Source organism: Balaenoptera physalus, assembly GCF_965194825.1.
Source record: "Balaenoptera physalus genome assembly, chromosome: 6".
Lineage (NCBI taxonomy): Eukaryota > Metazoa > Chordata > Mammalia > Artiodactyla > Balaenopteridae > Balaenoptera > Balaenoptera physalus.
Genome location: NC_138885.1, coordinates 138,160,541 through 138,179,210, shown reverse-complemented (window position 1 = coordinate 138,179,210; position 18,670 = coordinate 138,160,541). Strand labels below are relative to the sequence as shown.

The following is an 18,670-nucleotide window of genomic DNA, read 5'->3' as shown; positions in this document are numbered from 1 at the left end:
TCTCCACTGGGCTCGCCCTGACCTGTGTCCTTTACAATAAAACTAATTGCAAGTGTAGCGCTTCCTGGAGTTCTGTGAGTCACCCTAGTGCACAGTTGAAACCGGGGCTCTGCCCTCTCCGGACATTCGTGTGATGCCCTCCCTCTACCACAGCCTCCTGATCTCCTTCAAACCCCACCCTCGACACGCCGTCCTCACTCTCAGGAAGCAGGAAAGCGGAGTGGCCAAGGACACGGTCCCCACTGCCCAGCAGGTGTACCGTGCCACTCTGGGCAAGTTATTCAACGTCTGTGAATCTCTGTTTCCCACCAGTCAAAGGGGGCCGATAAGAGCGTGCACCTCACAGCACTGTGAGAATCAAACTAGAGATGCAGAGTCTGACAATAAACCTTGGTTATTCCTGCTACTGTAACTCTTCTCCCGCAATCGGTAGTTTGTACCAGCATCTGAGAGTCCTGTCACAGTGTGACAACCCACATGAATGTGTTTACTTGTCTGTTCCATTCACTCAACAGCGCATGCTCCAGGGTGGCACGGAATGCTGGAGCAGCCTGGACTCGGAGGGTAGCTTTTACCTGCCCAGTGTCTGAACTCCAGCAGCCTGCGGGATGGGAGGCTGGTCGGGTGGGTGGCTGATGGATGGACACAGTGATGCCTGGCTGGCCGGCTGATCAGATGGACGGAGGGATAATCAGACACATGGATAATCAGTGGATATAGATGGGCAGCTGAGTGTGTGGACAGAGGGAAGGATCTTTAAGTGAATGGATGGGTGACTGGTTGAGTGGTTGAATAGATGGATGGTCAGGTGAGTGGATGGATAGTTGGATGGATGTTTAAGCAAGTTGAGGGATAGATTTATGGTCAGGTGTGTGAATGAACAACTGGGTATGTTAATAGATGGCCATGTATGTGGGTAGACAGCTGGGTGTGTGAATAAAGGATGGCTATTCAAGTGAATGGATGGATGATGGACAAGGGAGTGGAGGGACAGTGAATTGCATGGATGTATAAATGAGCAGGTAGATTAATGGGCAGATGGATGAATGGTTGGATGGGTAGATGGATGGGTGGATTGATGGATAGATGGGTGGATGGGTGGATGGATGGACAGGTGGATGGATGAATGGTTATGTGGATGGATGGACAGATGGTTGGATGGATAGATGGATGGATGTATAGATGGACAGATGGTTGGATGGATAGATGGATGGATGTATAGATGGACAGATGGTTGGATGGGTGCATGGTTGGATGGATGGATGGATGGGTGGATGGACGGGTGGATGGGTGGATGGGTGGATGGACAAATGGTTGGACTGGTGGATGGATGGATGGATGGATGGATGGGTGGATGGGTGGATGGGTGGATGGGTAGATGGGTGGATGGGTGGATGGGTGGATGGGTGGATGGTAGGTGGGGGAATGTCTGTCCACCAGGACTGCTGTGGAAGGTCAAAGCTGCAACAACGGTGACGTGGAAAGGTTGCCCCACACAGCCCTCTTGCTGGGTGGGAGAAGGCACGGTGAGCACGCATGAGGACGCCCCACTGCCTCGTGGTCCGCCCATCACCTGCTGCATCTCATGTTCCAGCTGAAGGAGACTCTCATCCCGCTCTTGCTTCAGGCTCTGAATTTCCTCCTTCAGAGCCTCGCTCTTGGCTGCACTTTTTGCCACCAGCTCCTTCTCCTGTTCCAGCCTGCGTGCTGCCACTTCCTTCTCCTCTGTCAGAGACAGACTCAGGGTCTCCTGGGCCGAGGAAAAGGGAAAGGCTGTGAAGACTCACAGGTCAGGACTCGTAAGACCAGCAGGAGCCTGTGTTCCTGAGTGAGACTAGGTTCATGGGACGTCGGGCAGGACGGGTGCCCAGGGACCGGTCAGTCCAGCCAGCCTCACGCCGCCACCTCACACGCAGAGACAAGCGCGGCGGAGGGCGCTCTGGGCCCCAGCGGCCACCACCCCCGACTCGAGTCACAGCTCAGAAACCTTTCCTGAGCCTCCACAGAGCACCAGGCACCCTGACATGCAAAGTGTGTACGGACGTGTCTCTCGAGGCCTTCTGGGCCTGTGACCAGTGGGACGTCTCAGAGGGGGACAGAGCTCCCTCCGGCTATGGGCCCTCAGACTGCGGCCAGGTCAGCCGACGCCCGTGGGCGCCTCTTCCGTGAGGGACGGGGCCCCGGCCGCCCACGCGCACTGTCAAGGGTCCTCCTGCCCAGCCTCCGCGTGGCCTGGGCACCCCTGCCGCCCGGCTGGTCTCCTGGGCCCCTCCCCAAGTGCCTGCCGTCCCTGGGGACACGGTAGACTCCCGGGAAGCGACCGGGCAGCTGGGGGCTGGTCCCAGGGAGGCAGACCTTCTCCCTCCGGAGCCGGGCTAGGTCCTCGAGGTGGGCCAGCGCCTGGCTCTCCAGGGCCAGCTGCGTGTCCTGCTTCTGCTGTACCACCTGCTGCAGGAGCCGCCCCACGTCCCTCTGCAGCTTCGTCTCCTGGACCTCCCAGGTGCTCTTCAGCTGCTCCATTTGCACTGTGAAGGGACAGGCGCATCCGACACCCGCCACGGGGCCCTCCCTCACCCCCACCTCATCTCCCGGAACACCCTGCGGCCCTGTGAGGCCCTGTGGAGTGACAGCCCCCGGCTCTGTGGATGCTGCCCAAGCCAGCGGGACAGAGCCCCCCGGGCACCACTGCAGGCGCGTGTCCTGATCCCAGCCGGCGCTGGGCAGCCCGCATGCTGCGGGGGGTGGGGGGGGCCGGGGGCTGCCACGCTGACCCTGTGGCCACAGCCCATTCTGAGCCTCGGGCCAGCGCCGGCAGCAGTGCCCATCACAGAGAGCAGTGGCACGGCTCGTTCAGACACGCGCGCTCTAGGCTGTGTTTGGGCCCCTTTGGGGGCCGGGGAGCGGGAGCAGTGCATCAGGGGACGGGCTCATCTAAGGGGTCCTTCTGGGGCTGATCTGGGGAGAGCAGCAGAGCGAGCCCGTCTGCGGAGCACCTCGCAGGGCCTGCCGGGCCAGCCTCGCACTCCGGGCCTCTCCCTCCAGCTGCTCCTGCTGTGACTGCAGCTGTGACGCCAGCTGTTGGGCCTCAAAGAGGCTGCTCTCCAGGGAGTCCCTCTCGGCCCTGCAGAGAGTCACCAAACAGCAGGCGAGTCACTGACGCTGGCGGAGGACCCCGCCAACGAGGGACGGCGTGGAGCCCATGCGCCAGGACGGTGGCCGCCAAGGCCGGGAAAGTTCGTCAGAAGGCGAGCAGAGGACAGCTCATTCACCTTAAGTCTCTAAGAACAAATTGGACCCTGCGTAACAAATGTTCCAGGTGGACTGAAAAGCTAAAACGCAAAAACAAAACAAATAGACAACAACTAAGCAACTCAGAACTGTAAAAATAGTAGAAAAAAAATCCGGAAGGGTATTTTATAATCTGTAAGCAAGACACAAAAGCCAGAAGACAAAAATAAAGAGGCCAACAGATCTGAATACACTTAAAGAGAGGGAGACGGAATCTTTTGTGCAGAAAAGATTCCACAAACCAAGTCGAAAGACAAGGGACAGACTTGGAGAAAATATTTGCACTAAATATGCAAAGGGTTAATACCCGTCATATACAAGGAGCGCCTACCAATCAGTGACAGAAAGCGTCTGATCCTACAGAAAAATGAGAACAATGACTGTTATTCACAAAGAAAACACAAATGGTGAATAAACATAAGAAACTCACTAGTCCTCAAGGGGCTTCAAATCACAACTGTGATGGTTATCGATTACGTATCACATTAGCAAAAGCTTAAAATAACGATCGTATCCACTGTTGGCAAGGGTGTGAGGATGACTTTCTCTGGTGGAGGGGGGACTGGGAAATTTCAGAATGTAAAGCGTGCATATCTTTGGGCCAGCAGTCCCACTTCTAGGGGTCAGTTCTTCAGAAATACACATGAACCAATGGCACAGCGCAGGGATGTTCCCCGTAGTGTCACACAGGGCGTCAATCAGACTCAGCTTCAATACCATGAAATGCTAGAATGTTTCAGAAACTACGGGGCATCTCGTCAGCTGCTAAGACAATGAGGACATTCTCTTAAAGAGTCGCTCTGAGAAGCAGCCTCCAGAGCGGAACTCGCGCAGCACGATTCCCCCGCGTGAAGAAGCCGCCTCTGCGTCTGGGCACTGACGCAGCCCTTCAGAAAGTGCCTGGTGTGAACAAGGTGACTCACAGCGGCGCCCGCTTCTGGGGAGGGTGGTGACATGGGCTGCATCTCTGACAGCGAATCCTTCAGTCACCAGCCAGCCAACGAGCGTGTGCTCTGTCCAGTGCTGGGTGATGTATGGTGAAAAAAACAACCAACCAACCAACCAACGAGGACACACCACAAACACTCAACACAGATACCCACATGAAGACACAGACAGCCGATGCACAGCCCCAAACGGCTTGGTGGATCAGGGAGGGCCACGGGCCATGCGGGACCTTGCTCAGCCCGTCCCAGCCCCGCCACAGTCTCCCTCGGGCCCCCTGCACACCGCTGCCGCCAGTGTCGGAGTGGAGTGTTGTCAGCACCTTCCGGGGCGCCCTGGTGTCTGCAGAGCCCAGGAACCTCACTCCTCTGATATCCCATCCCCCCTCCAGTCCCCACCCTCTTAAGCACCCCACGTGTTCCCCACTCTCCACGTCTGGACGGCTCTCTCCAGCTTTCTGTGCCCACCTGGTCCCCTCTGAGGGGAGTGGCCTGTACCGGTCCCGGACACACTAAGGATGTGTCCAGTCTGTCCCTCCACCAGAGCCCGGGAGCATCTCACTTCCTGGAAGGGGGCCCGGCACCACCAGCGAGGGTGCGTGGGGTGCAGGTGGGACCCCAGTCCATCGAGCTGGAGCCTGAGAACTAAACAAGGTCCCTGGCATTGCAGCCTTGTCAGGGCCTGGGACTGGGGGCCGGAGGACCTTGAAACTGGGGCTCCTCGGTCCTCAGGAGAAGCAAGCCATGTCCTGTGCCGCCCTGTCACCAGAAGCTCAGACTGGTCCCTGCCAAGAGCTGTTCAGTGGGTGTGGGACTCCGTCTGGGAGCTGCAGGGCCTCCATGCACAGAGGCCCTGGGCCCAGTGCTGAGGCTGGGGGAGGGTCCCCTGACCAGGGCCCATGATCTGGGCGGCAAATGCTGGCGGGAGGAAAGAGGCCTCCTCCCCTGTCCTCTGAGCACTGGTGGGGCCTGGGAGGGGGCCAGGAGTGGCGTCTTGGGACCCTCTGCTGCCGCCCACCAGGAGGAGACTTCATCGGGCTTCCTGCTCCAATCTGTGCCCACGCTTTCCTTGGGAGGAGAGGTCTTCTGTGAAGAAGTTCAAGGACCTGGGCCTCTAAGTTTCCTCATGGCCCCCAGTTCTGGAGTTTCGGGAGGAACTCTTTCTACAAAAATACTTTGATGTTCCTGAGAAGGGCACAAGGTGCAGAAAGCCACCAGCTTTTGGATGTCCTTAGAGGTCACAGGCCAGCTCAGCTCACCAGGCAACAGCTGGCAGGGCACGCTGTTCTCGCCTACAGTGTCTGTTCCAGGTCTCCTGGAAGTGGCCCCGATGGTCTTCAGGGTTCACCCCCACCCCCAGCCTCGTGGTTCCCTGGGGCTGCCACCCCCCTGGCTCCAGGGGTAGTCATGGGGCCCCAGCCTGCATGTCGGAGCCCTGCGACGCCCAGGATCTCCTCAAGGATGTCAAGCGGCTCAAGACGGCTGTGGGCAGTGGCTCTCAGGCCTCGTGGGGAGAAGGGCGCTCTGTGTCTGCTGGAGGAGAAGCTGGGCGTGGCCGCTGGCCATCTTGCCAGCTCTCACCCCGAGCATGCCCAGGAATGAAGTCTCCTTAGAGTTGAGCCACGCTGATGGGGGAAAGGCAGGCTGTTGAGGGCACCACAGGAGCGCCTGGATCCAGCCTTGCCTGAAGCAGTGTGTACCCTGAACTTCTCAGATCCATGAGCAGGACGTTCCACACCTTTTTTTCTGCTGGTCTGAGATGGGCTAGTGCAGACATCTCTCTCAGGAACACTGTCCTAGGAAGGCTCTCGCTGCATTTACCTCTTCTAGGTGCTCTCTGACCCCACAGGCACTGTGTTTGCCCCTCACTTACAGCCTCTCTCTCATGTAGACATACCTGCCCTGCCTTACAGTCGCTGAGTGACTGTCCATCCCTGCCACACCACAGGCTCCCTGAGGTCAGGGCCACATGAACACTCCCTGCCGACCCCAGGTACCTGAGGTCAGCTGCCTCCTCAGCTGTGAGCTGGCCCTGCCTCTCCAGGGCCTCCTGCTTGGCCAGCAGCTGGGCCCGCTCTTCAGACAAAGCCTCCTTCTCCTGCAGGGCCCTCTGGAGAGCGGCCACGTGGGTCTCCTGGTCTTGCAGGCTCCGGGCTAGCTGCTCCTCCAGGGCCTGTTTCTTGCATGTGACCTAGGGCAGGGGGAGGGGAAAGTCCAGCAGAGAGAGTGGAAGTGTGAGGAGGGGCCTCTCAAGGGAAAAGAAGGACTTCAGAAAAAGTGGTTTCATGCAGAACGGCATGGAGGAAAGAGTGGAGGAGGAGGGTGGCTATGGGACATATTGGACCCCTGGTGCATGTGTGTCTTCACAGCAGAGGGACCTCCACTCCTGTCACCATGATGGAGAAATTATTGAACTGAGCACCCCCAGGTGGGACCCAGCTGCCAATCTAAATGGTAACCTCTGTTGGGCCACAAGTTTCTGGGGTCAGGAGACATGGCACAGAAATGCAAAGAAGGTGACAGAGGAACAGCTTGTTGCAGACTAACACCTCCACCAAGAACATCACAAAAATCTAGACAAAACCTATCACAGGAATCTGTATAAGGCCTCAGAGAGCTGCCAAGGCAGCTGGGACTGAAGGAGCCAAGATCTTGGAGGAAATGGAAACAGAGGAGTGAGCCCACCACTCAGTATCTCTTCTCTCCTCAGAGCATGTGCTGATTTAAAAGTCTGGGCTGAGGAATTGAGAAGCCAAGGAGAGCTTCTGGCAGTACTGTGACCTTAGGAATACAAAAACTCGAGTTTACAGATATCAAAGCGGAAGGGTCCTGATAAACATCCCAGGTTTCTAGTTGTATTCACAGGAGGGCTTCATCCTAGTAGTGGTGGTGAATCAGAATAGACTCTCCCTCAGAAGACTGAAGCTCAGGTTTGAATCACCTCAATCATAGATTATGGTGATCATCTACCTTCACTGCCTGCCAGAATCAAAAGTAAATCTTCCTTAGAAGAAGAATAGCATCATCAAGATCCTCAAATTATTTCTATAATTTTTATGTATGATACTTGGCAGTTAATCAACATGACCGGGCATATCAGAGACAGAATCATATGGCATAAAATCACATGCAAGAACATAAAATAGACACACTGCCTCCCTGTCCCCCTGGCTATCAGATGTTGGAGTTATCAAACACAGACTTTAAAATAGTTGTGATTAACATGTTCACGAAGATGGATGGTGAAATGTAGAATTTCACGACACTTAATATAAATAATATAATTTGAAAATACAATAACCAAAATTAATAGATGGGTTCAATGGCAGGTTATATAGGATAGAAGACTAATAATCTGGAAGACAGACAAAAGAATGTACTAGATTGAATCATGAGGAGAAAAAAGGACGGAAAATACAGATAAGAGTGTAATAGACGTATAGGGCAAGGCAAAAAGATCCAACATATGTGTAATTAGAGTTGCAGAGGGAGAGGAGAGAGAATATTTGAAGAGATATTGGACAAGAATTTCCCAAATCTAATAAAATACATCAAGCCACCAATTTAAAATGAGCCACAATCCTCCAAAAGGATAAAAACAAAGAAAATGTCACCTAGATATATCTTAGTAAAGTTTCTGTGAAAAGATTTTGAAAAAGAATATGTATTGGGTTGGCCAAAAAATTCGTTTGGGTTTTTCCATAAGGTTACAGAATATATATATACCCAATATATATATATGTATAACTGAATCACTATGCTGTACACCAGAAACTAACACAATGTTGTAAATCAACTATACTTCAATTAAAAAATGCTAATAACATTTCAGAACAAAATTTTTAAAAAGTTTCTGAATACCAAAGATAAAGAAAAAATCTTTAAAAATCAGAGGAGAAAAACCACACATTACCTATAAAAGAGCTGCAATAAGACTGGTGTTTGACTTCCAAAGGGCAACAGTGAAAGTCAGAGGACAGTGGAATGAGTTCATCAAAATGCTGAATGAAAATAATGGCTATTCTAGTATTCTATACCTAGTGAAAATATTCTTCATCAATGAAGAACACAACTTTCTGCTTCTGATGATGGTGAAGTAGGTTGTTGGAGACCAACCTTCCCACCATAGCAGCTAGAAAAGCTGTACAGCACACCTCCAACATATCCGTGTGAAGGACTTAGAGATACCAAGGCAGTCAAGACCCAAGGAGGTCCAATTACTGAGAGAAATGTGTTCAGGTGACCCTAATATTCTACCACAGATTTCCCCTTGAGGGATCTGCCAGCTCCTAAGAGGCTCTGCCAGAGCCTTGGGAGCCGACGATGAAGCCTTAGCTAAAGGGTTGGGAGGTGTCCTATGGCTTCAGCAGGCTTATAAGACTGAAGAGACAGGATCTGGAGTTCAGAGCTACCAGAGCAGCCATAGCACAGGAGGCTAGGACGTCAGAGAGGAGGTAAGTCTGAGATGCTGTACATTTAAAAAAATGGTACTGCTTTTTTATAACTCACCACAGTATAGGGCCAAGGGATTATGAATCTGAACAGAAAGTACAGCGGAGCATCTGGAAGATCAGGCAGAACTTTTGGCAATCTCAGAATTGAGACAACAAAACCCAGAGTTCAGGGTGGGGGCCCTAGTTAGGAGCACAGGAGAGCTGTATTATACCATGAGGTCAACACCCTAAGGTAGCTCACTCTTCAAAAAAGACTGAAACCAGTTACAAAACAGCTAAATCCAAGACTGGATAAAGGTGATCTGCCCTGACTCTGATATCCTAAAATGAAAAGCAAATTCCCTTTGGAAGAAGTTTATATCACCCAGAGCCTCAAATTAGCTCTACAAAACCTCAAAATCTGTCACTCAATAAAAAATTTTAAGCACCAGGAGATAAGGCCAAAGGACTGAAAACTAAGAGATAAAAGACAATAGAAATAGACCCAATTTGGGAGTCCAGATGTTGGAATTATCAAACAATGACCTGAAAAATATTATATTTAATGTGTTCAAGAACATATCCGAGAAGATGGAGAATTTCACTAGATAGCTGAAGTGTGTGTGTGTGTGTGTGTGTGTGTGTGTGTGTATGTGTGTGGTTGAAGTGACCATTTGAAGCAGAAATATTAATAATGTATTATAGAGTTTATAACAATGTATGCATAAATAAAATATATGGCAACAAGCCCTAAGGATGGGAGGGGTAAGTGGAGTATATTGTTGTCACGATCTTACATTGTTTGTGAAATAGTATAATGTTATTTAATATAGACTGTGCATACCATAACTTTAGAGTAATCACTAAAATAATAATAAGAAGAAGTATAGCTAAAAAAAATTAACAGAGAACATAAAATGGAATACTAAATAAATATGCAACTAACCCAAAAGAAATCCAGAAAGGCAAAATGTAAAAATTTACAAAAAAAAAGAGATAAATAGAAAACAAACACCTAGATGGTGGACTTGAACCAAGCATATCAACAGTTACCTTACACGTAAATGATGTAAACACTCCAGTTGAAAGGTAGAGATTGTCAGAGTAAATATAGAAGCAAGACCCGACACACTTTAAATATACAGACACAGATGAATTGAAGGTTAATGTATGGAAAGGATATAACATGGAAACAGTAAGCAAAGAAAGTTGGTGTGGTTATATCAATATCAGGAAAATTAGATATCAAGAAAACAAATGTTACCAAAGATAAGAGGGGACATTTTATAAAGATAAAATGTCAATTCATCATGAAGCTATAAAATACTAATTTGTATGCTCCTAAAAATAGGAATTCAAAATATATGAAGCAAAAGTAGACAAAAGGTAGACAAAAGTAGAACTAAAGGTAGAAATAGACAATTCCACAATCGTAGAGATTTAAATGTCATTAATAGAACAAGTAGACAAAAAAAATCAAACAAATAAAATAAACCCCACAAGGACACAGAAGACTTAAACAACAGTATCAAGCAACTTGACTTAATTGATATTTATAGGCACTACACTCAACAATGGCATAATACACATTCTTTTTACAGGAACATGGAATGTTCAACAAAATAGATAATATGCTGGGCCATAAAGCATGCTTCAATACATTTAAATCTGTTCATATAATATGGAGTATGTTTTCTGACCTTATTGGAATTATATTAGTTGTTGATAACAATTAGATACTTAGAAAATTCCCATATTTGGAAATTAGGTAATATATGTCTAAATAATCCATGGGTCAAAGAAGAAATCACCCAGAGAATGAGAAAATAGTTTGAACTGAATGATAATAAAAACACAACAGGCAAAATTATTAGGATGCAGAAGAAACAGCCACAGACCAAGTAGGAAATCTTAATAGCCCTATATCTAATAAATAATTAAATTTTAATCAAAACTTTTCTCACAAAGAAAACTCCAGACTTAAATGACTTCACTAGTGAATTCTACCAACATTTAAGGAAGAAATAGAAATTTAAAAACACTTTCAGGAAATAGAAGAGGAGGGAACACTTCCCAACTTATTTTGTGAGGCCAGCATAACCCGCATTCCAAATCTGACAAAAACATTATGAGAAAAAAAATTATAGACTAACGTTCCTCATGAATATGGATGTAAAAATCCTTAACAAAACATTATGAAATTGTTTATCTCAGGTATGCAAGGTTGTTTTAACATTAAAAAATAAACCAATATAATTAGCTGTATTAACAGAATAAGAACGATGACATGATTATCTTAATTCGTTCAGGGAACACATTTAACAGAATTCAAAACCCATTCATAATTTTAAAAAAAATCTCAGCATGCTAGGAATAAAAGAGAGCTTCCTCAATCTGATAAGAGGCATCTATGAAAAGCCTATAGATAACATCACACTGTGTGGTGAAATATTGAATTCTTTCCCCGTGGTTGAGTTTGGTAGAAGGATGGCCACTCTCACTCCTTCTTTTCAATTTTGTTCTGTAGGTCTTTAGCCAGTGAATTAAGAGAAGATGAGATAAAAGTCACTGAGATCAGAAAGGAAGTAAAACTGTTGTTATTCACAGATAACATGATTGTGTACATGTAAAACCCTGGTGCTTATCAGTGAATTTGTCAAGGTTACATGATTGAAAGTTAATCTGTGAGATTGTATTTCTATATACTAGTAATGGACATAGGAAAATGAAATTAAAACAGCAAGGCACAATATCAAAACTAGGAATTAATTTAATCAAAGATGTGCAAGACCTCTACACTGAAAACTACAAAACACAGCTGAGAGGAATTAAGTAAAGAAAAAAAATGGAGAGATATACCATGTTCATGGACAGACAACTAGATACAGTTAAGATGTCCAGTCTTCTCAAATTGATCTATAAATTCAACACAGTCCCAATCAAGGTTCTACCAGGCTTTTTTGGGTATAGAAATTGACAATCTAATTCTAAAATGTATATGAATATGCAAAGGTTTGAGAACAGCCAAACAATCTTGAAAAGAAGGATAAGATGGGAATACTCACATTACTTAATTTCAAGACATTAAAAAGCTACAATAATGAAGACAGTGCAGTTTTGGTGAAAGGATGAACAAATAGATCAGTTTGCACAGATCAACAGTATGATCTGGGCACATATATGCACATGTATGATCAATTTATTTTCAACAAGTTGCCAAGATAATTCAAGGAGGAAAGGAAAGTCTCTTCAAAAATTGGTGCTGGAACAACTGGATGTTAGTATGAAAAATAATGGACTTCAGTTCCTATTTCATACCACACACCTGTGGTTCTCACACCTTAATGTGCATCAGAATCACTGGGAGGGATAATTAAAATCCAGATTTCTGGGCCCCACCCGCAGAGTTTCAGATTCAGTAGGTTTTGGGAGGGCAGCTGAGAATTTGCATTTTAAACAAGTTCTCAAGTGATACTGATGCTGCTGGTCTGAGGAACACACTTTGAGAACCACTGCTGTACAGAAAAATCAACTTGAAATGGATCATAGACCTAAGAGTTAGATGAAAACAGAGCAGGATATTGTCTCATCCTTGGGCTAGGCAAAAATTTCTCAGACAGCCCCTAGAAAACACTAACCATAAATTTTTTAAAAACTTGGTAAACTGAATTTTGCCAAAGTTAAACTTTTCTGTCCATCAAAAATACCATTAAGAAAATGTATAGGCGAGTCACAGAAATGTGAGTACATCTGTCTGGCAAAGTACTTTTATCCAAGATATATGAACTCCTATATATCCATAACCAAAATATGAAAACCCAATAAAAATAGGCAATAGACTTGAATAGATACTTGACAAAATAAGGTATGTGAATATTGAATAAGCACATGAAAATGTGCTTAATGCCATTTGTTATCAGAAAATGCCAATTAAAACCACAATGGCATATAACTTCACACACACACAGAATAGCTAAAAAATAAAGACGGACGATGCCAAATGTTGACGCGGCTGAGGAGCAGCTGGAAGCCTCCCACGCTGCTGGTGAGTAAAACGATACAACCACTTTGGAAGACTGCTTGCCAGTTTCTTATAAAGTTCAACACACACCTACCCAGTGACTCCACAATTGCACTCCTATGTATTTACTCAAGAGAAATGAGAATATCCATACGTGACTTGACCACAAATGCTCATAGCAGTCTTGTCCACTCCCAAAATGGAAAGAACCCAGAAGTCCAGCAGCGGGTGAATGGGTAAGCAAATGTGGTTTATCCGTATGATGGAATATTACTATGCAGTCAAAAAGAAGGAGCTCTTGATACACCTAAGAACAGGGATGACTCTCAAAGACGTCGTGTTGAGGGAGAGAAGCCGGGCTCAAGAGTCTATACCCCATGACTCCATTTACAACAAGGTCTAAAACAGGTCAGGGCAGAGGCCGCCTGGGTGGCCGTGACAGGAGGGAGCCTGCTGGGCTGGTTGGAGACACTTTGCAGCCTGATTGTGGTGGTGGCTACACAGGTGTTTACAACTGTCAAAAACTGTGCACTGGCTGACTGAGTGTAGTCGCTCTTTGACTAAAAAAAGAGGAAAAGATGACCCCAAAAAGGATAGGACAGAGTCTGAGAAACAGAAAGAGGCTGGACTGAGTCCCACAGGTGACAGACCATGAAGTCTGAATGCCACTGGGGGCCGGAGACGCTGCAGAGACAGGGTTTCCATGTGGACCGACAAGGCTGGTGTCAGGAGAAAGCAAAGGTGCTGCAGTGTCCCGTCCCAGGGAGTCTGACCTCCTCCATGGAAGATCCGCGTCAGCAGATTTGGGAACGGACGCAGGAATGCATGAGCGAGTGAGTGATTGGGCAGCTCTTTTGTGTGGATGTGGTCCAGGAAGGAGAGAAACAAGACAACAGAGGAGCAGTGAAGCCTTTCCCCCCGAGTGTGTGAGCATCAGTGGGCCCGAGGCCTTCGACCCTCTGACCAGGGGAGAACCCAGCCCCCGGATGTTGGGGACAGGCCTGATGTAAACGTCCTTCTTTGTGTGTCCCTCCCCCGTTCCCCACCTCCCAGCACTCGGAGGACGGCTTCGAATCAGCCACGTCAGGCAGCATTGCAGTTAGAAAGCGCTGGTGCTGACATCCTGAAGCGGCGTGACTTCCAAATGTGCCGTGTGCCCGGCCACCCCAGAAGCAGCGGTGGCCCTGCTGGGTGGGGCTGGGAGCCCGGAGCCCCGCAGACCCCTCACCTGGCCCACCTGCTCCTGCAGCTGGGCCCACTCGTGCTGGAGCCGGGCCGCCTGCCCCTCCAGCCCCTCCAGCCCCTCCTCCAGGTGATCGCAGGCCCGCTGCAGGCCCCTCCTCGCGGCCCGCACGAGCTCCAGCTGCTGCTCTGCCCGCGCCAGCTGCTTTCGGGCACCCGCCCGCTCTTGGGTCAGCACCCGCTCCAGCTGCCGCCAGAGGGCAGGGAGGGGTCCATGGGCAGGCCCCGCACCCACCCCCTCAGCCCCCAAGTCCAGGAGGGGTGAGGATGGGTGAAAGGAGGGCCCTGAGCTCAGGGAGCAGGGCAGGGATTCACAGCCGCGATGGGGAAGCGAGGCTCAGGCCAGGCCGGTCCCCCTGGGCCCTCGTCTCACCTGCAGGACCAGGTGGCTCAGGGAGCCCTTGTCGCGAGTCAGCCCCTCCATCAGGGCGGCCATCTCAGCCAGGGAGCGCCTCTGCTCCACCCCCTCCGCCTTGAGCTGGCTCACCAGCAGTTCCAGGTCGGTCTTGCTGGACTCGGCCTAGGGTGGGGCGGGGGGGAGCAGAGGGCATCCCAGCAGGGAAGCCAGGGAGGGACTTTCAGGTTCATGGGCAGAGCTTCCCCTGGGCAGCGCTATTAGTGCTGGGGAGGGAGTGAGCCCCGCATCACGGAGGTGTGCGAGCCGGAGCTCTGGGTGGGGCCTGGTGGAAGGGGGCCCACAGTGGTGAGGCCTCTGGGGTAGACGGTGGCCCCCGGGTACCAGGCTGCAGCCGGGAGAGGTGACAGGGCGACCGAGGGAGGGGGCACCCTGAGGGAAGGTGTGCCCAGCGCTCAGGGAAGGTGGGCCGCTGCCCACTGGCCAGGGACCAAGGAGGCCACCGCTGAGCTTGGGGGTATGAGGACGGCCTGAGGGCCCAGGCAGCGGGGAGGGAGGCGAGCGGCCGCGAGAGAGAGGAGCGGAGGGCGTACCCGGGCCAGGGCGCTGCGCAGAGCCTCCCCCTCGCTCTCCAGGACGTCCCTCTGCAGCCGTGCTGTGTTCAGCACCTCCTGGACCGACACCAGCTCCTTCTTGAGCCCCGAGACCTTCTCCTCCAGCTGCTCCAGGCGCCCTTGACTGAGACCCGGAAACCAGAGGGCAGAGGGCGCTAGGTCGCCTCAGGGCAAGATGGGGGCCCAGCAGGCAGGGCAGCTCCCTCCAAGCCCAGGGGCCCCAGAGGAGCGTGGCTCGCCCCGCAGGCCAGGAACTGCTGAGCCGTTCCTGGCTGGGGGTGGCATTGTCAGCGGAGACCTGGCCGACACGCCTGGGTGGGAGCGCGTGCGCACACGCTGGGGCACCCATCTCGGCTGGGCCCAGGGTGGAGGATTTGCCCCGGGGGTGGCGCTGGGCTGGACTTGGAGGGGGTGTCTGGGTGGCGGTGGGGGCTGGCCGCTGTGGTGGGGGGCCTGCTGTCTCGCTAGGCACCCCGACCCCTGAGATGAGGCTGGTGAAGGAGAGGTCCCATGAGCAGGTGAGGACGCCGGGGCCCAGAGGAGACAGGACAGCCCGCTGGTGGCCGGCCGCCTGCTCTCCAGCTCCCTCCGGCCCTGCTCGCCCTGCCTCACCAGCTCCTCCTTCTGGCCCGCCCCCCGCGGGAGGTTCCCGGCCTCCGGACTCTGCTGCCCCGTGGCGGGAAGCATCCACCTTGCCCCCCAGCTCCTCCACCACCTCCTCCAGAGCGGCCTTCTCTCCGGGAGCAGGGGAGGAGAAGCTGGGGGGTCCCGGGCGTGCAGCCAGGGAGGGCAGCCAAGGGACCCTCACTGGGCGCATTCGAGCCTCGGCCGAGTACCGGGAGGGTAGACAGGGCGGGGGTCGTGGAGGCCACTCGGGGCTCAGGGACGAGTGGGGAGGGGTGAGAAGACCCAGCGGCTTGGCCCCTGGCTGGCCTGTCCCCTGGGGCGGCCACCTGCGGGCTTGCCTGTCTCCTGGTGGCCCTGTGGGGGTCCCTAAAGCCCTGGAGGGCCTTGCGCCCGGGGCATCCCTGCCCTCGGCCTCTGCACCTGTAGGCTAAGCTCCGCCAGTTCTGCAGAGCCCAGCGGGGAGGAGGGGGCGCCTGCCCGACGGGAACCCCACGGCTCCAGGTCTGCCTGTGCTGCTCACCTCCCCTGACGGCCGACCCTTGTCAAAGCTGTGCTTACCGCTGACCGCCCCCCCTGCCAGGTCCCCTCTGCTGGTCACCCACCAGCCAGAGCTGCAGTCTCAGCAGCTCTCCCCCGGCCGTGCTCTGAAGCACCGAGTCCTGAGGCCCCATTTCCCAAATGTCCCTGGGATTCAGCCCCTCCTCCCCCGGTGCTGAGGGGCCACTCCAGCCTGCCCCTCCCCCCAGCCCCCAGGACGCTGCGGCCAGACCAGCCCTGCCAAAGCCACGGCTGTGAGGGTGGTGCCCCTGCCAACGGCTCCCCCGCGGCCCCCCGTGACCTCTGCTCCTTGGGGTGGTGAGGTGGCCCCGCCTGCCTTGCTTTGTGTCCCACTTCTGCTCCTGTCTCCTCCTGGCAAGGCCCTTCCCGCCTCCTGGGGCCCCTCCCTGGCTCCTCCGCTCCCGGGCCCCTGTGCCAGGCTGAACCCACTGCTCCCATCTCTTTGCCCATCTCCCGTGCGTTTTTCAGGAGCGGGACTGGGGTTAATTTATTCTTTGGAGCTCCTGTCTCAGACCCGGGTGAACTGCCAGGACACCCAGAGAAGGGGCAGCCCCGAGGGACCTGCGGTCCCAGCCCCCCGGGTGAGCGAGGGGACGCACAGGAGGTGGTCCTGGCTGCCCCTGCACCGCTCCCTCCTGCAGGAAGCCTTCCTGGGCCGCCAGCCCACTCCGCGCCCCATCTCCCGGCTCAGGCAGTGTGTGGATTTGGGAAGATCCACCGAGCCTCTCACTCAGGACTATAAATCCTGGGGGATTTCCTTTCCATGTCCTTCACCCCCACCAGCCCCAGGGCAGTAAGACGTGCACGGAAGAATCCAGACAGCCTCATGGCCGACCGCACCATGGAACACCAGATCCGCAGGACAGGCCAGGAAGGCACGCGGGGCCACCCCAGTGGATGGGGCGGGAGTTGGGGTTTTCTGGACCACCTGTGAAGGCTGGGTAAGACCCCCGGAGGAGTCCTGGCAGCCAGCGGGGAGGTGGGGGAGAGCACAGCCTGCTCCCAGCAGGGGAGTGTGGAAATGGGCCGGGCAGCCGGGAGCCTGGGATGCAGGCCAAGGGGCAGCCACGTGCTCAGCCTGGGCTTTGGGAAGGTGAGTCCTGGGGAGACACAGCCCAGACGGGCGCAGCCGAGGGAAGAGGGGGTGTGCTCAGTGCAGGCAGGGGCTGGGGGGCGAAGGGGCGAGGAGGCAGCCTTCGGGCCAGGAGTACTTCCTGTCTGGGAGATGGCCCTCGCTTCTCCTGCGGGGGGCATCGTGGAGCAAGTGAGCCCGGCCCGCCAGCCTCACCTCCCCGGGAGCTCGCTGGACTCCCGGCAGCGCTGCGCCCCCAGCTTGCCCAGGAGGTCCTGGCGCCCCCGGGCCTGCTCCTGCCCCCGCTCCTGCAGGAGCCTCCGCGAGGCCCGCAGCTCCCGCTGGCTCTCGGACAGCTGCTCGTGGAGCCCGGCGGCCGCTGCCTCAGAGGACTCCAGCCGCCGGCGCAGCTCCTGCCCGCGAGAGGGAGCGTGGCGTGAGCCCCGTGGCCTGGCCAGGCCTTCGACCACAGAAGCCAGCGGGGCTCCCCACTGCCCGAGAAAGGATGCGCTTCTGACCGGAGGCCCTCCCCGGGGAGTGGGGTTCAGGGGCAGGCGCCTGGTGGGACACAGGCCGGCCCTGTCGCTGCCCTTCTCAGCCTGGTGGGCTTTGTGGCTCTGCTCCGGCGGGGATGGGGCACAGCATTGCCTCTGTGGCCGCCCACCTGCTCCCGCTGCCGCCGCCTCTCAATGGCCACCTGCACAGCCCGCAGCGCAGGGTCCAGGGCGGCCGGGGAGCAGGCCTGTGGGGGCGACGCGGCCCGTGGGGGGCTCCTTGGTTGGCCCTGCGCCTCCTGGCCTTCAGTGCTGCCGCTCCAGGCTGGCTCCGGGCACCCGGTGTCTGCCTGCGCCACCTCCAGGGCGCAGAGAGGAAGGGGTGGAGGGGAGAGAGCTCAGGGCTGAGGTCGGATGGGTCCTTCCAGACCATCTCACGGGCCAGCTCGAGCCACCAGGACCCTGCAGCCCCTCGCTGCTCCACACGGGAAGGACCCGAGACGGGCCCGCACCTTTGTGATTCTGTCCAAGGTGAGCTGCAGGGCTTCGACCTCAGCCCTCAAGCCTCCCAGGGCTGGCCGGCCTCCACTGTGATGGGACTCCTGCTGGCGGGGGAAGGCTGCTCAGGGGGGCCTGGATACCCCCACCGCGAGCCGCCCCTCTCCCAGTCCCACGCACCAGCTCCTGAACCTCTGTTCTGAGGGAGGCGATGGTTTTCTCCTTGTCCGTGTTCTGCTCTGTGAGCTTCCCCACCAGCAACGTCTGCTCCCAGAGTCTGGAGGGAAGTCGGGGTGGGGTCGTCAGCACAGAGAACAGAGCCCGGGTCGCCGGCGGGCCCTGGAACCCCCTGGCCCCGTCTTCCTCCTCCTGGGGTGCGGCCTGCCTGCTGGCTTCGGCCACCTCTGCCTGCGTGGGCCTTAGTCCCACGCCTGTCAGACACCTCTCTTCTGCCCTAGAACCTGCAGTGGCTCCCGCTGTCTCAGAGTAAAGCGCAGAGCCCGAGGGCAGCACTCAAGGCCCCC

General features: G+C 53.6%; 1 protein-coding gene across 1 annotated transcript in view; it reads right to left on the bottom strand.

The window, feature by feature from the left end:
• The window catches only part of CROCC2 (ciliary rootlet coiled-coil, rootletin family member 2), a 59,703-nt gene that overhangs the window by 17,042 nt on the left and 23,991 nt on the right, over nt 1-18,670 (bottom strand). Inside the window, exons 8-17 of the mRNA XM_082466013.1 lie at nt 18,327-18,423; nt 18,161-18,250; nt 17,819-18,007; nt 17,371-17,567; nt 14,877-15,021; nt 14,302-14,448; nt 6,230-6,423; nt 2,994-3,121; nt 2,356-2,525; nt 1,574-1,750 (exon numbers count right to left, since the gene is read on the bottom strand). Of these exons, the coding sequence (XP_082322139.1) occupies nt 1,574-1,750; nt 2,356-2,525; nt 2,994-3,121; nt 6,230-6,423; nt 14,302-14,448; nt 14,877-15,021; nt 17,371-17,567; nt 17,819-18,007; nt 18,161-18,250; nt 18,327-18,423 (1,534 nt within the window). The remainder of the gene's footprint in view (nt 1-1,573; nt 1,751-2,355; nt 2,526-2,993; nt 3,122-6,229; nt 6,424-14,301; nt 14,449-14,876; nt 15,022-17,370; nt 17,568-17,818; nt 18,008-18,160; nt 18,251-18,326; nt 18,424-18,670) is intronic.